Below are 15537 nucleotides of genomic sequence, written 5' to 3' on the forward strand. Positions count from 1 at the left end.
GTACTGATAGATTTCAGCTATATCATTAATAAATTTGTTATTTTTACCTCAAAATAAATTAAATAACATTTTCATTTTCTACTTATGCTCCCACTTCCAGGCTTGGTGGGATATGTGTTACAATTATTGGAACAAGGCTTGAAGTTCAGTGTCGCAGATAAGGCTCAAAAGTGCCTTGAAGTCCAATTGAATCAATCAGATCGGTGTAGAGCCTGTCGCTTCAATTATTTAATCGAAGCCTGACTCGTTACTTAGAATAATAAGTCACTAGACCACTTTTCTTTTGACTTGGGGTTGATTGCGAAATAACTATTTTGAAACCCAGATCGAACCAACCAGTTCGACCAGTCAATTCACGACCATTCTTTTTTTTTTTTTTTTTTTTCCGAAACGATATTTGATTATATTACTTTCAAAAGATATACAAGTGCGAGCAAAGGCTCGAATTGACTTTACAGCCAGTGTACTTAACACTGAGGAAACACCAATTCCTCATCAATTGTGATGCCTAAGGCATACATGCTAATCCTAGAGCTTAGATAATTTTTATCACTACTAGCTAGACAAAAGGAGCACATATGAAACAACCTTTTCAACTGTACAATGTCTTCCACCAGCGTAGCTATTCTGCTGTCACTTGCCTTCTGAGTTCGAATATGATTGAGGAGTTGCCTGTTCTTCACTTGGAACTGTACATTCCTCTGGTGCAAAGTATTTGCTTTGCACATAGCCAGCTTTAATGCTACTGCATCATCCAGTAGCTGTACCCCTGAGCTTCTTTCCTTTAGCGCCCATCCTATCATTGGTTCTTGGTTCCTTTCAGCTGCAGTGATTCCAATGCCTAAGATAGGTTTGTCTGTTTGTCTTGTTGCCTCAACTATCATCTTCACAGTTCCCTCATCCGGCTCTAAATGCTGGTCTTCATTGTTGTGAGTTGATGTTTCTCCTGTGCTCATCCTAGCTTCCTTCTTTGCAACTTCATCAAATTGTAGCCATTCCTCCTGTGCTCTCTTTATAATCTTCCAGGGCTGATGAACTTTCCCCGTAAATTCCATGTCATTTCTAGCCTTCCAAATCTGCCAAAGAATGTTGACAGTTAAGGCCAAATGTTGCGATCCTGCTATCCTATGCCTTGCTTCAGTGACAGAGATCCACCATCTTTTGAAACAGCCATGATGTTCTTGCATCCCATCCCATTGGATTGGGGCAATGTGCCAGATATGTTTTGTTTCTCTGCAGTTCAGAAGCAAGTGCTCCACCGTCTCTACTTCTTCCCCACACCTTCTGCAAATGGGGTCACCTGCTTTGGTTCTGCCGTTGATTAGCTCCCTTACAGGCAGTGCGTTGTTCAAACATTTCCATAGAAAAATCTTCAGCTTGTGTTTGAGCTTGAGTCTCCACATTACTTTCCACATCTTATGAGTTTGTTTCCCCCAGCTTGTAGATACCTCCCTCTGACTCACTTCTTGTGACCTTTCTTTATTGGATACCAACCCCTTGTACCCAGAACTGACTGAGTATCTTCCATCTTCACCATGCATCCAGAAGTAACTATCCTCTCTTCCAGCGAGACTGATTGGAATGCTCAGGATTCGTTCTGCATCCTCTTTGTTAAAATACTGGAACACCAAATTTCTGTTCCATCTCTTCTGAATTATCAGGTCTTCGACCTTATGCAGTCTGCTATCTCCTTGTTTCATAGTTGTCACTCTTCCAGTGGTAGTATCTGGGATCCATCTGTCTTCCCATATTTGTGTGCTCCTCCCATTGCCTATTCTCTTTCTAACCCCGTGCTCCACTACTTTCCTTGCTGCCATTAGGCCCCTCCATATCCAAGATGCATTCTTTGGAATTTTGCACTCAAATATGGAGCTCCTAGGGAAATATTTGGCCTTCAGAACTTTACTAACCAGGAGGTTTGGATTTGTAAGAATCCTCCACACCTGTTTACCCAGCAAAGCCATGTTGAAAGCCTCCAACTCCTTGAAACCCAATCCCCCCTTTTCCTTATTCTGAGTTAGTTTCTTCCAGGAGCACCAGTGGACCTTGTTCTTACCATTTGCTTCCCCCCACCAGTAGTTAGACATGAGAGAGCTGATGTCTTTGCAAATTCTTTTTGGTATTTTGAAGCACGACATTGTGTACGTGGGCATAGCCATTGATACCGCCTTGAGCATTGTCTCTTTTCCAGCTGCACTTAAAAGTCTATTCTTCCACTTGAGGATCCTATGTTGTATGTTTGTTCGTACAAAACCAAAAATCTGTTCCTTTGTTCTAGTCACCACCATTGGTAGCCCCAGGTACTTGCCTTGATTTACCTGTTGCATGTTTCCCATAATATGACAGATCTGATGCTTCTTATGTGGGCACATATTTTTGCTGAAGAGTATAGAAGACTTATCCAGGTTTATCAGTTGACCTGATGCAGTTGCGTACACTTGCAGCACTCTCATCAGTTCTATTGCTTGCTGCTTGTTTGCTTTGCAGAAGATTAGGGAATCATCTGCAAAGAACAAATGAGTAAGACTTGGTCCCTGCCTGCAAAGTCTCATTCCTGATATCCTCTTGTTCCCTGCTGCTTGTCTGAGAAGGCTTGCGAACCCTTCTGAGCAAAGGAGAAATAGATAGGGGGATAAGGGATCCCCTTGTCTGATGCCTCTTCCTGGGATAACATATTCTTTAACCTCCCCATTTATAGAGAAAGAGTAGGTTACTGTCCTTAAGCATTCCATAATCCAGTTTCTCCATTTGTTGTGGAATCCCATTTTGGCCATCATTGCATCCAAGAAGCTCCATTCTACTCTGTCATAAGCTTTGGACATGTCCAGCTTCACAGCCATGAACCCGTCCTTACCTTGCCTTTTATTTTTTAGATAGTGCAAATATTCATGAGAAAGCATAATGTTGTCCAAAATTTGCCTACCAGGGATGAAGGCAGATTGGTTTTTGCAGATGCAACTATGCAATATTCACGACCATTCATAGCTTCGGTTTGGTACATACTTTGCATTGATTGAACTTAAAAATTGATATTAACAGATCGAACTGTGCAAATCGTTTGAATCAAAATGAACCGTTGAACCGTCAATTTTTTGTTTTATCTATTAAACTGAAATTTAAAAAATAAAAAGAATGGGTTTTCCTTAACACTAAAGGCAAAAACTTGAGTAGAATTGGTGGTCCAAATTTTACAACATCTTCAATACTTGAATTGGTGAGATGGTGTGACAAATTTTGAACTACAAAATCTATATAGACCGGGTCTACCCAAGTTTTATCAACCCTACGAACTAATCATTAAATGCCACACACCTATTCATTTTCTGCCTCTTATTAAGTTTGCATCTTATTTTCTATTTTCCTAACTTCCTCCAAACTCTAATCTTCTTTTTTTTTTTTTAAAGTTCCAATCTCTAATTCTCAAAAATGTGATTTAAATTTAAACTCACAATGTCTAATTCTAAAAAACATGAATTTTGTATAATTTCAAAATATTGTGGTATTTTTGGGGTTGGATTTAACATTATATTTTTGGTAGATCCAATTGATATTGAGATGAAATTTATTTATTTGAACTTAATTAAAAACATATTTGTGAAAATCCAAGTTCTTTGAAAATATTTAACCTTTCATTATATAAAGTCTTAAATTAATCCATTGGTTGTCTTATTTTGTGCACATATATTTATATAAATTATTTTTAAAAAATTCATTGAACCAGAGTTGAACCAATCCAATCAGTTGAATTGTGATCCAAATATCTCACTGCTTCAATTAACAGTCCTAGTTTTAAAACATTGGAAATAATTAGTACTTAGTTAGAGAAGGTCATTAATTGCCAAATACAAATGCTTCCAAATCAAATACCCGACGTGAGTAGGCTGTAGGCAGCAACTTATCCCAAGACATTACCAAATTGGCAAATTCACTTCACAAGCTTAAGCTGCAAACAAAGACCACTGTAATTTATTGAAGTTCACATGGAACATTCTCTTCCAAACATTCATGCATTCTGGAATTGCATCAAGACCACTGTGGCAAGTACGAACTTCGACAATTTTCCAATTGGTTTCAAGTCACCAAAATTTGCAGCTTTCCAAAGAGAATCACCTAACTTCCTCTTTACAATCTCGCAACCATTATCTTGAAATTGAAATTTGAAGCGTGTCCAATTTCAATTTCAAGATAATTATATTTTGAGAATGAAAAAGTAATTAACCTTTATGGAAGTCAGTATAGATTCCGTACTTCTATACTAATCAGGATATAGTTAAGGTGAAGAGATGATAATTATATAGCAATCATTCGTAGAAAGGTAAAATCAAATCACTTAACTTTCTCATTACTTGGGTGATCATGATGCATTGTTAAATGTCTATATTGATCTATAAATATGAATTGATTAATTAGTCAAATGAACAATAAATCAAAGGAGTTTAATTTATCTACTTCTTTTCAAATGATTGTAATACATATTTATTACCAATATGATATGAAAACCTAATGGGTCATACACATAAACGACAACAAACTCAACAAATTAAAAAGATATTAAGTGAAGACTGAATAAGATAAGTATGAGACACTTATAAGTTAGTTTATAAACGTTAATTAACTCAAGAGGTATGGTGCAAATATTTAAACTTTTTTTGGGTTGGGTTATGCTTATAAATACTTCATTGAAGACCAAACAAGCCATTCTAATTTGAAGTGGAAGGCTTTGTCTCCCTCCTCTTTGTTGAATACCAACGAAGAAAAGGAAAGTTTTTTTTTTCTTGCTCTCTCATCCTTAAAAATGATTTGGGTAAAGAGTTAGCACTTATCTTGCTTAGTTCAATCTATTCTTAAACGATTCCTTGAGGTATTATTTGTGTGGACTATCACTAGTTTGGTGGTACGCATCCTATAGCCTTTTAAAAGTGGTGAAAAAACTAGCATCTTTGAGATATTCTTCATGAACCCACTTGATTTATCCATAAAATTTACAAAAAGATTCATAGGATGAAAATAAATTTTTAAAATTATTTTATTGCCTTGTTGATTTGTTTCCTTCATCTTCCTAGGTAGCAAAATTTCAAAAATGATACCACGGCAAATAACATGATGATCATCACTTAAATCATTCAAATCAGGTTTCTTAGACTTGGGCATACCAGAAAGTTTCATTTGATTATATGCATCCTTCAGATTAAAATTATTATGCGAAACCAAATGCTTTTTGCACCAAAATTTTATATGGCCATCATACGCTTCAAATATAACATTCAAGGTAGAGGCACCGGAAGTAAATTTTTATAACCATTGTTTTATTAGACCGCAACAGGTAGCCTAATCTACTCCTCTAGCCTACACTAGGGGGAGAGGCCCAACGGGTCTAGAAAAATCGACGAGGACTAAATTATCATCGGATCAAACGGGTGCACTACGCACCCACATGGACTTAAAAGAAGCCACATATAGTGGCACATTAATGAAAGGTAAGTTTTGAACCCTTGATTTTTCACTCCACTAAAATTTAAAGTCTTTGATGGTAGCCAACAACCACCAAAACTTAAATTTTTATAACCATTCACTTCAGATTTGTAAAACTCATCATTCAATTCCTCCAAGTTGTAATAAAATTCGCATACTTTTAAGTGACAAACTTTTTTCTTATATATTAGAAGGAATAATGAGCTCATAGCTTAGAATGTGACCTTAAGATAAAATTTATTAGTCTTCTCGAGTTGACAATCCTCCTCCAAAGAACATGACAGTGATCAAAAGGAGCTAGCTTGCAAATCTCTTTTTTTTTGTTGACTTTTTTCGTTTCTTATTGTATGCGATTGGCTTGAATGCATGATTGAGCGGCTAGTATTTTCAAAGAATGATACAAGAGTAGAGAAAATTTTCTTGAAATGATTTTTGAGTAATAGGTGAGATGGAATTCATTAAAGTAAGGAATTCAGTAAAACTAGCTTTCAAATGTTATTCTTAACACCCGAAGTTTCAGTTGAAAAAAGGGAAAATTTCAGATACCCCTGAGATTTCTGACAATCTTACTCCCCTCTCCTGAGGTTTCCAAAATATCATAGACCTTCTCTGACAGAATTTTGAGTCCCATTGCTTACATCATCATGGACCGAAAAGACTAAATATCTACACAAGTTAGCAGATATTTTATGTTTATTTGGACAAATTTTGTTAAGTTAGTTATAAACACAGTTAATGTAATTACCAATAATTTAAATTCCTTTAATGAATATATAAAAAGCCTTCAGCAAAATGGTGCCAAATTTAGGCGCCAGTTGGTACATATAGAAAGCTGCAGGTACATATAGTCACTTCAGATGGACTCTTCCAGCCATTGTTGATATACCTGCACAAGTTAGCTTGATACATGGCATAACAAAGCTCTTGATTCTCACCTTCGATGAAGAGTTTCTTAGCTCGTTAAGGCTGTACCAAGTTAATGTTTAAGAATTTTGGAATGTTTCAATATTCCTTGGCAGCCTATGTTGATCAGGTTGTTGTTTGTGTAAGCTTGATACATGTTTAATATGATTTTTTGGTTTGTTATATGAGTTGCTTTGAGTAGCCTTTACCAGAATATGCTTACTTGATTCTATGTTTCTCGTATGACTTTGGTTGTTTCATGTAGTAAGATGCCAAATCTCTGTGCTTAGAAAGCTGATGTATGCTCTGTAACTTCAGTAACTAATATTGTAGGATGGTTAACACTGATATTCATGATATTATGCTCTATTTTATGGGAAGAAAAGTAAGAGTGCCCAATGTAAATCTCTAGAGTTACTTGTACATTGATTTATTAAATGATGTTGCTGAGAAGGCATTGCATGAAATGCCTAAAAATGTTAATCTACTACTACACACGAGGTGCAAAATACTTGGAAGAGATGAGTACTTAGATATGAATGATGACTGAAAAGAGTATATTTTACGTGTTTTTAGTGTGTTTTATTAATTAGTTTTGGTATGTTTTATTTAGTTTTCTAGCTAATCATCATCATTATTATTATTGCATCTAATGGATTACAATGCAAAGGGCTATTTTTTTTCCCCCGGGTAACAATGTCAGCTCATGGGATGTGGAGGTATTATGTAACGTTCATGTGCATGGTTTACCGGTTACTTTGGTTGATCGAAATTGAACCCTTCGGCAAAAGGACTTGGTGGAAGAGCTATTGGGATTCTTCTCAAACGATAGTTGTTTCAAGGATGGTAGGCTAAAGATTGCCTCGCTGTTTTACTTTCTATATGACCTACTTCCTAATTATGCATTCGACTGGTGTGCTGCGGTGTGATTTTAAAAAAAAATGCCCCATAAAACACCTTATCCATGAGAACCCTTAGTTTTTGTGACAAACTTGATGAGCTAAACACTTTCTAGCAAACAAGATTCATCTATTGGTAAACTTTTTTATTCTTTGTAACAAAAAAAAGGCTAATGAACTAGGTTTATAGTGAAAATATGCATTTTATGATTTAAAGTGTAAAAATTGCATTTCTATAGATTTTAATGGTGAAAGCTTCATGTTTTTTGTAGGTTTGATGATTCAATCATCACATGGCATGAATTGAGAAGATAATTGGATGATTAAAGATGGTTTGAAGCGATAAAAAGAGAATATGAAGTGCAAAAGAGGAAATGCAATCAAGAACGAAAGGAAGCAAGTTTCACAGCTTTTACACCTTGTGATATTTCGGTAATATCTTGAGTTACAGGCATTGGATTGAGGTGATTCTTATACATTTTGAAGCTAAAATATAGATCTACATTTGTTATGAAGACATTGAAGTCCAGTTCAGTCGTTTTCCTTGTCAAAAAGTCAAAATACAGAAGTGCAACTCTGTTGTCGAAAGCTGAAACAGAGCTCTGATTAGTTGAGAGTATTTTGGTCATTTCTCATTCCACAGAGCTCCAAATGGGATGGTTCTTGAGTCATTGGAAAGCTAACTCAAAGAGCTACAACTTTCATATTTTTCACAAGAGTTAGTTCTGCCTCCATTCTCAAGAAAATAACAGTTGAAATGGTACCAAATTCACAGAAGTGAAAACGCAACTTCATGAATACGTGGCTTGAAGTCGCGTATTCCAAAGTCGTGTATTCTCTTCTGTTTTCTGCAACTTGCTCATCTTTCACACAACTTTTCTAGCTCAATTCTAGCTATCAATTCCAGCTATATCTGATCAAGAAAAGGTTGGAAAGTTGGAAAGACAACTCATGAGAGTTTCAAGAGTCAAAAATGACAACTGGAAACAACTCATTTGGCTCTTGAATCTTCTATAAATAGCAGCCTTTGGAGGACATTTGAACAACTTTGGAAGGCTAGAGAAACTCCACCAAAATATAGTTTTCACTAGAGTTTCCTTAGTTCATTAGTTAGAATAGTATAGTATAGGTAGTGTAGTTTATCCATCTTATATTTGTAGTTAGATTTGGATGAAGATTGGAGGAGCAAAGATGGAGAGTTGAAGCTCATGTGACAAGGGTGACTTCTCTCCTAATCACTTTCTCTTTTGTATTTAAATTCATGTTTAACTATAATACAAGTTTGGATCTTATTTTCATATTTAGTTAAAGTTTATGCCAAAAGTTATGGATGAACTTGCTATAGCTTGTTAGTGAAGTTTACTTTTTGAGCAAGTTATTTATCACTTTTGCTTTTCTAATCATGATTAACCGATCATTAATTGTGATTATCTTAAGGTATTAAGTTTACAAAAGCACTAGTTCAAGGAAACGATAAATTTAGGGAGTACACTCACGAGAGTAGAGGTGCACATATGTGGCTTAGTGACTTGTTTTATATAATTTCGTTGAAAAAATGAGTTTGTAGTTGATTCATAACCACGAGAGTAAGTATAGTTTAGTTACAAGTATAGTTAATTCACTACGAGAGTAGGTTTCACATATATTAGAAAATTACGCCATAACTAGCCAAGATAATAGCATTCACTTAACCGGTAATCTCATTTGCAAGTGTAGTAAGGAATTTCATATCTTTAGGAGATTTCTAGTGTTAATTTTATCACTTTTACTTCATGCTTATAGTCTAAATAATAAAGGAATTCGAAAAGGATCGGTAATTGAAAATCTTCCTTGTGGGTCCGACTCTTAATACCCTATACTCGCTCTCGATTCGTATACTTGCGAAAAATCGCGTGTGGGGTATTTAGGATTTATAAATGTAAAACTTGATTGTGGATGAGTTAATTGTATATATATACCCTGCGCGCACCAAGTTTTTAGCGTCGTTGTCGGGGAAGATTTGTCAATATCAGTGCTAAGAGCAACTTTATTAATTTAGACAATTTTTCTTGTTTTTGTTGTTTTTGCTGTGTCTTATGTGTTTTATGTCATTTTTAGTATTTTGTTTAGTCATTTTTTTGGTTTTCTATTTTAGTTTGTGTCTTTTAAGCTATCCTTCTTGACTAGTCTTACTTTTGAGATTGTTTAAAAGTAATTTTAGGTGATAAGGAAAGTAGGTTAATATGGAGAACAATGCATGAAAAGTGAAAGATCGGCAATGGATGGTTACTACATGCAAAGCTCCATAGATAGAGGTAACCATGAAATTACCGAAGATATGTCATTTGAAGATGGTTTCAGGAGGTTAAAGGCTAAACTTGATGTTATAACGTTAAAAATTCAAATGGACACCATTATGAATATGCTTGAGCAAAGGAGGAATGCTAATGCTTTTAATTCTAATCATATGATTTGTGACTTATGTGGAGGTTATCATACTACTCATACATGTATGTGTCGCACCCCATTTTTGCAAAAAAATAAAATTAAGATTTACGAGTTTATAAAAATGAATTTTGATTTAATTTTGATTGTAAATGATTTTTTATTTTTAGAAAATAAAGAAAGAGAAATGGGCCTAAATGGGACTTAAAGTGCGACGATTTTGGCTCAAAATAATAGTTTAAAAAGGGTTTTTTTTTTTAAATAGGAGTCGCCACTTGGTATTGAGTTAAGGTGTACTAAGTCACCTAAAATGAATTTTTTAAAGAAAAAGTAAAAAAATCCCCTTTTAAAGGACTCCAAGTCTTCGAAAATCAGAGAAAAGTATTCGGGAGTCACGTTCGAAAAAAGGGAATGCAAGAATAAAATTCAAAGTACCTTTTCCACCTAACCTAGATTTATCACATTTGAACGTTACTATATGAAATGCAAACCTAGACCTAAAGGCTATAAAAAGGGTCAATATGTCTTTTCAAAGCTTGATTGGTGCTAATCGCATTAATTGCGATGTCCAAAAGTGACTTTTTGAAAAGGTCACGAAATTTGTAAAAGATGAGACTCGAAGAAAAGAAAGCAAGAAAAGGGTTAATCACATTTTATCCCCTTAAAGAATATCTCATTTTTCAGTTTACCCCCTAACCTTTAATTTTGCTCACTTAACCCCCTTTAGGACAAAATTGCCCTTGCATTATTTTGACTTTTCATTTACCTTGTTTTCCTTTCTTTTATTTCTTTTTCTCTTTCTTCTTTATTTAATTTGTCCTCTTTCCCACAAAATCTTCACCTTAATGTTTGAAATTAAAAAAGAGGAATTGTAGAGATCTATCTTCTCCTTAAATGATTAAAAAAATATTCAAATCACTTTTTTAAAATACAATTTTTTTAGCCTTTCAATTCTTTTAATTTTGGATTTTTCTCTTTCCTTTCTAGTTTTTCGTTTTATTCTCAAGAAAATATCATAAGATGAAATTGTTTTCCTTTCTTTTATTTCTTTTTCTTTTTCTTCTTTCTTTCATCCTTCCCAATAGAAATTTCATTTCAACGAAAATTTTTGTTTTAAGATTGTAGTTGCATATTTTTGGGTGAAGGTTTAAAAAGCATCAAAAACTAATTTTGATTTTTTGTATGATGCCACGTGTCACAAATTTCAATTGATGATTATTAATCAGGTCACAATTTCATCTTAAGATATTTTCTTGGGAATAAAATGAGAAACTAGAAAGGAAAGAAGAAAATCCAAAATTAAAAGAATTGAAAGGCTAAAAAAATTGTATTTTAGGAAAGTGATTTGAATATTTTTTTAATCATTTAAGGAGAAGATAGATCTCTACAATTCCTCTTTTTTAATTTCAATCATTAAGGTGAAGATTTTTGTGGGAAAGAGGAAGAATTAAATAAAGAAAAAAGAAAAAAAGAAATAAAAGAAAGGAAAACAGGGTAACTGAAAAGTCAAAATAATGTAAGAGCAATTTTGTCCTAAAGGGGGTTAAGTGAGCAAAATTAAAGGTTAGGGGGTAAATTGAGAAATGGGGTATTCTTTAAGGGGATAAAATGTGATTAACCCGAAAGAAAATAATAATATACAAATATACATGACCTAGGTCATGCATCATAATGTGTGCGGGGAACTAATATTCGTGACTTTAGTTTTTCCTTTAATAGAGGGAATACGAGCGTGTTAAGGCTTAGAGAGCTATACTCGTCCATATTCCATATTTGAGGGGTATTTCCTATTTAATCAAGCAAATTACCTAACCTAATTCTAATTTTCTTAAATGAAATACTCTTCCCTTTACATGTGTTGTGCTAAAACCCAAAACACTTGTCTATTACTCCTTTAACACACTTGTTCAACATGCAAACCCCCCACCTATCTTCTTATTTGTATTTATTTATTATATTTTTATTTTTCACAATCAATTTAGGTAAACAAAAATGTTAATTCCTAATTACAAATGCATTGCAAAAATTTCATTTATGTTAAAGAAATTGAATCTAAGAGGATTAAAACATAATTTTTGTGAAAATTTTCCTTTTTAGAAATTTAATGCAAAAATATCTTAAAAATAAAAATGATGAACCTAATTCATAAAAATAAGCAAAAATAAACACTAACTATTATTTAATTAATTAAAATAAAATAAAATAAACAAGAATAAATAAAGTTAAAATTGAATTATATAAATAAAATTTTGGTGTTTACAGTATGCAAGCACAAAATATAGATTATTATGATGAATTGGGGCATTACAATCCTTGTTTTGATCAATATGGTGCTAATTTGAGCAATTCTTATCCTTATGGTTGGGATAATCAATGTGCATATAGTGATTCTTCATGTTTTTATGATTACCAACCCGAATGTGTCCAATATACATCAAAATCATCTTGGAAATTGGTAATAGAAAGGTTAGTTAATGCACCTTCACCTTCAAAATTAGAAAGTGAACCATTAGCTAATGATTCTAAGCCATCTTGGGAATTATCTATAGAAAAACTAGCAAATGCAACCTTTGACCATTTTGATAGGGTTGAAGAAAGGTTAGATGAATTAGTTTCTCACTTTGGTAGAATACAAGAACAATTACATGTTTTGTGTGAAGTTGTTTCCTCTAATGATATGCAAGTTGACCTTAGCATGAATGGTGAGCATGTTGCAAGTAAACTTGGATTACATTTTGATGAAAATGATGAATCTAATTTGAGTTTCAATGAGAAAATGTCCATTTCACATGATAGTACCTTTGAATCTAACCTTGAATCTCAAAAGGTGAGCTTTAACGACTCATTTTTCACCCCTCTTGAGGAATGTGTTGAGAATATAGGTTTTAAAGATATTATTCCTCAAGAAAACCATGTGGACATTCCTTTGGTGAGTATTCAAGTGATGTACATTCACGGTAATATATATGACTCATTTGAGATTGGTAAGCCACTTCCACCTCTCACATCATTAGAACACGTGGATTATTCTATAAAGCTGTTTTTTAATAATCCACCATGATCTAAAATGGTGGATTATTCATTAACAAAGCTTTCTTGAGAAATGAGATTCAATAGTCGAGCCAACGACTATAAACAAAAGCGCTTGTTGGGAGGCAACCCAATGTTTTTGTTACTTATGTTTATTTTATGTGATTTTATATTATGTGTTTGAATTATCTTGTTGTTTTTCTTTTGTAGTTATTGGAAATAGAGGCAAAAGTGATCAAATGAGGTGAAAAAGGCGAAGTTCGATCAATGAACTCCACCCCTCGATTTGAGTAAAAATTATTTTTAATTTGTTAAAAAGGGTTAAAATGCATGTTTTGATCATTTTACATGTCCATGCATTGAATATTTTGACAAAAAAATGATCGAGAATGCATTTTGAATAATTGGGGTATCATGTGCAATTTTAGAAAGTTAAGATTTCTGCAAAAATTTGCAGAACAATATGCGATACTCAGAAATACACGACTTAAGGTCGCGTATTCAAGAACCCACATATTGTGTTATGTACGTTTTCAACAAAAAACACAATTACAAAAACGCGACTCGAAGTCGCGTTTTCATGAGTCGTGTATTTGACCCTACAATTTTTCAACTGAAAACTCAAAATGCCAAAACGCGACTTCAAACTCGCGTTTTCAAGTCGCGTTTTAGGTTCCTTTTTAAATAAGCAAAAACATAGGTTCTATTTCCTTTCTTTCTTCTCTTTCACCTTATGTGTTTCCTCACACATTAACACACATGATAAGTGACTAATTTACGTAATAATTGTATGACATTTTATATTATTTTTAGTCACTTTGGTTATATTATTGGAAGAATATGAATCATTTTGGCTATAATTGGTGAAAAATGCTTTTAAGTGATTAAATGAGGTTTTTATCACTTTTTACTTGGATTTTGTGTATTTTGACAGTTTTGACACATTTTCGGATTTCGGCTATAACTTGAGTTACAATGATCGGATTGGGATGATTCTTGAACCCATTTGAAGATAAGAGATAGATCTACAACTTTGGTGAAGACATCTAAATCCAGTTTGAAGGTTTTCCAGGTCAAAATGCCGAATTACAATAGCAAATTTCTACTAGTCGAAACTGGAACAGGGCAATGAGCAGGCAAGGGTATTTCAGTCATATCTCAGCCTACACAGATCCAAATGAGGTGATTCTTGATGCATTAGAAAGATAACTCAAAAGGCTACAACTTTCGTGTTTTAGACATGAGCTGGTTCAGCCTCAAACATCAAGAAAAGATTGGTTGAAGTTGGGCCAAAAACAGAGCAAGTGATCCACACTCGGATCCACTATTCATCCGAACCCTCGGTTGTTTCTGGGTTAGTGGATCCGAGCTCGGATCCATACGGATCCGAGGTACTGTAGCAGCTCGGATCACTGGTCAGAAAAGGCTGCTCTGTACGCGTAAAACTCAATTTCACCTCCACCAACTCACATTGGATGCTAGACATGTGAGAAACATTCCCAGCTGTAAAAGGGAGATGTAATCCTCATTTCTTGACCACCTTTCATCATTAAATAGCCAAATGCATTGCAAAAATAGGAGATGGGGAGTTCATAGCAGAAAAATAGAGAGACATACGGGAGAAGCTTGAAGTTGCAGAAATGTAGCTCTTTCATCTCCCTAGTGTTAGTTTAGCTTAGTATAGAGTAGTGTAGCTTTTCCATTCTTGTTTATTATCTAGATTAGGATGAAGATGGAGGATGAAGAAGACAAGGAAGAAAGCTCATGTGACAAGGGTTGTATTCCTTCCAAACTCTTTATCTTTTGTATTTGATTCCAAATTTAGTTAATATACAAGTTCTGGATTTTGTGTTCAATATGTGTTTCTAAAGTTTATACCTTGGGTTTGGTTGAACTTTCTATAATTGTTAGTGTTTATTATTTGGTTATTTGACTGCTATGATTTGAGCAAGTTATTTAGCACTTTGGCTCTTGAAATCATGATTAATCTGGTACCATTGATTGTGATTATCTAAGGTGTTGTTTCTGCAAATGAAAATTGAGATTTAACACTAGTTCAAGAAGTGCTAAACATAGGGAGTACACTCACGAAAGTAGAGGTGCACTTATGTGGTTTTTAGTGATTCATTTCATGTAATTTCATTGAAGAAATGAACTTGTAGCTAATTTCATAACCATGAAAATAGGTATGGATTAGTTATGAGTATAATTGATTCACTACGAAAGTAGGATTCAAATGCATAAGGAAATTACACCATAATTAGCTTAGATGTAGTATTCAATGATCCAAATATAGCACTTGCATGAGTAGTTAGGGATACCACAACCCAAGGAGCTTTCATTTGTTATTTTGTATAATTTCAGTAGGTTTAATTTGTTATAATTCATTGATAGTCTAAATAATAGAGAAGCTTTAGTAGTACCGGTAATTGCAATCTTCCTTGTGGGATCGACCCTTAATACCCTATACTCGCTCACGATTCGTATACTTGCGATAAATCGCGTGTGGGGTATTTAGGAGTTTATAAATGTAAAACTTGATTAGAATGAGGCAAAATTGATATGTATACCCTGCGCACGTCAAGTTTTTGGCGCCGTTGCCGGGGAAGATTTGGCAATATCGGTGTGAAGAGTAACTTTATTAGTTTAGACATATTATTAGTTATACTGTGAATGTTATTTTCTGTGTTTTATATGTGTATGTGTTTTATCACCTATTCTTCTTACTAATTTTGCTCTTAAGTTGTTTAAAAGCAATTTTAGGTGATGAGAAGGGTAGGACAATTTGGAGGACAATGCTTGAGAAATG

At 34.0% G+C, this 15537-nt stretch overlaps 1 protein-coding gene across 1 annotated transcript; it reads right to left on the reverse strand.

Annotated features, from left to right (window-relative positions):
• Positions 1 to 467: 467 nt before the first annotated feature.
• LOC113718066 (uncharacterized) lies at positions 468 to 2840 on the reverse strand. Its single transcript, XM_027242990.1, has one exon. The coding sequence runs from the start codon at positions 2838 to 2840 to the stop codon at positions 468 to 470; it is 2373 nt and encodes a 790-aa protein (XP_027098791.1).
• Between the last annotated feature and the right edge of the window lie 12697 nt (positions 2841 to 15537).

Source organism: Coffea arabica, chromosome 11e, assembly GCF_036785885.1.
Source record: "Coffea arabica cultivar ET-39 chromosome 11e, Coffea Arabica ET-39 HiFi, whole genome shotgun sequence".
Taxonomy (NCBI): domain Eukaryota; kingdom Viridiplantae; phylum Streptophyta; class Magnoliopsida; order Gentianales; family Rubiaceae; genus Coffea; species Coffea arabica.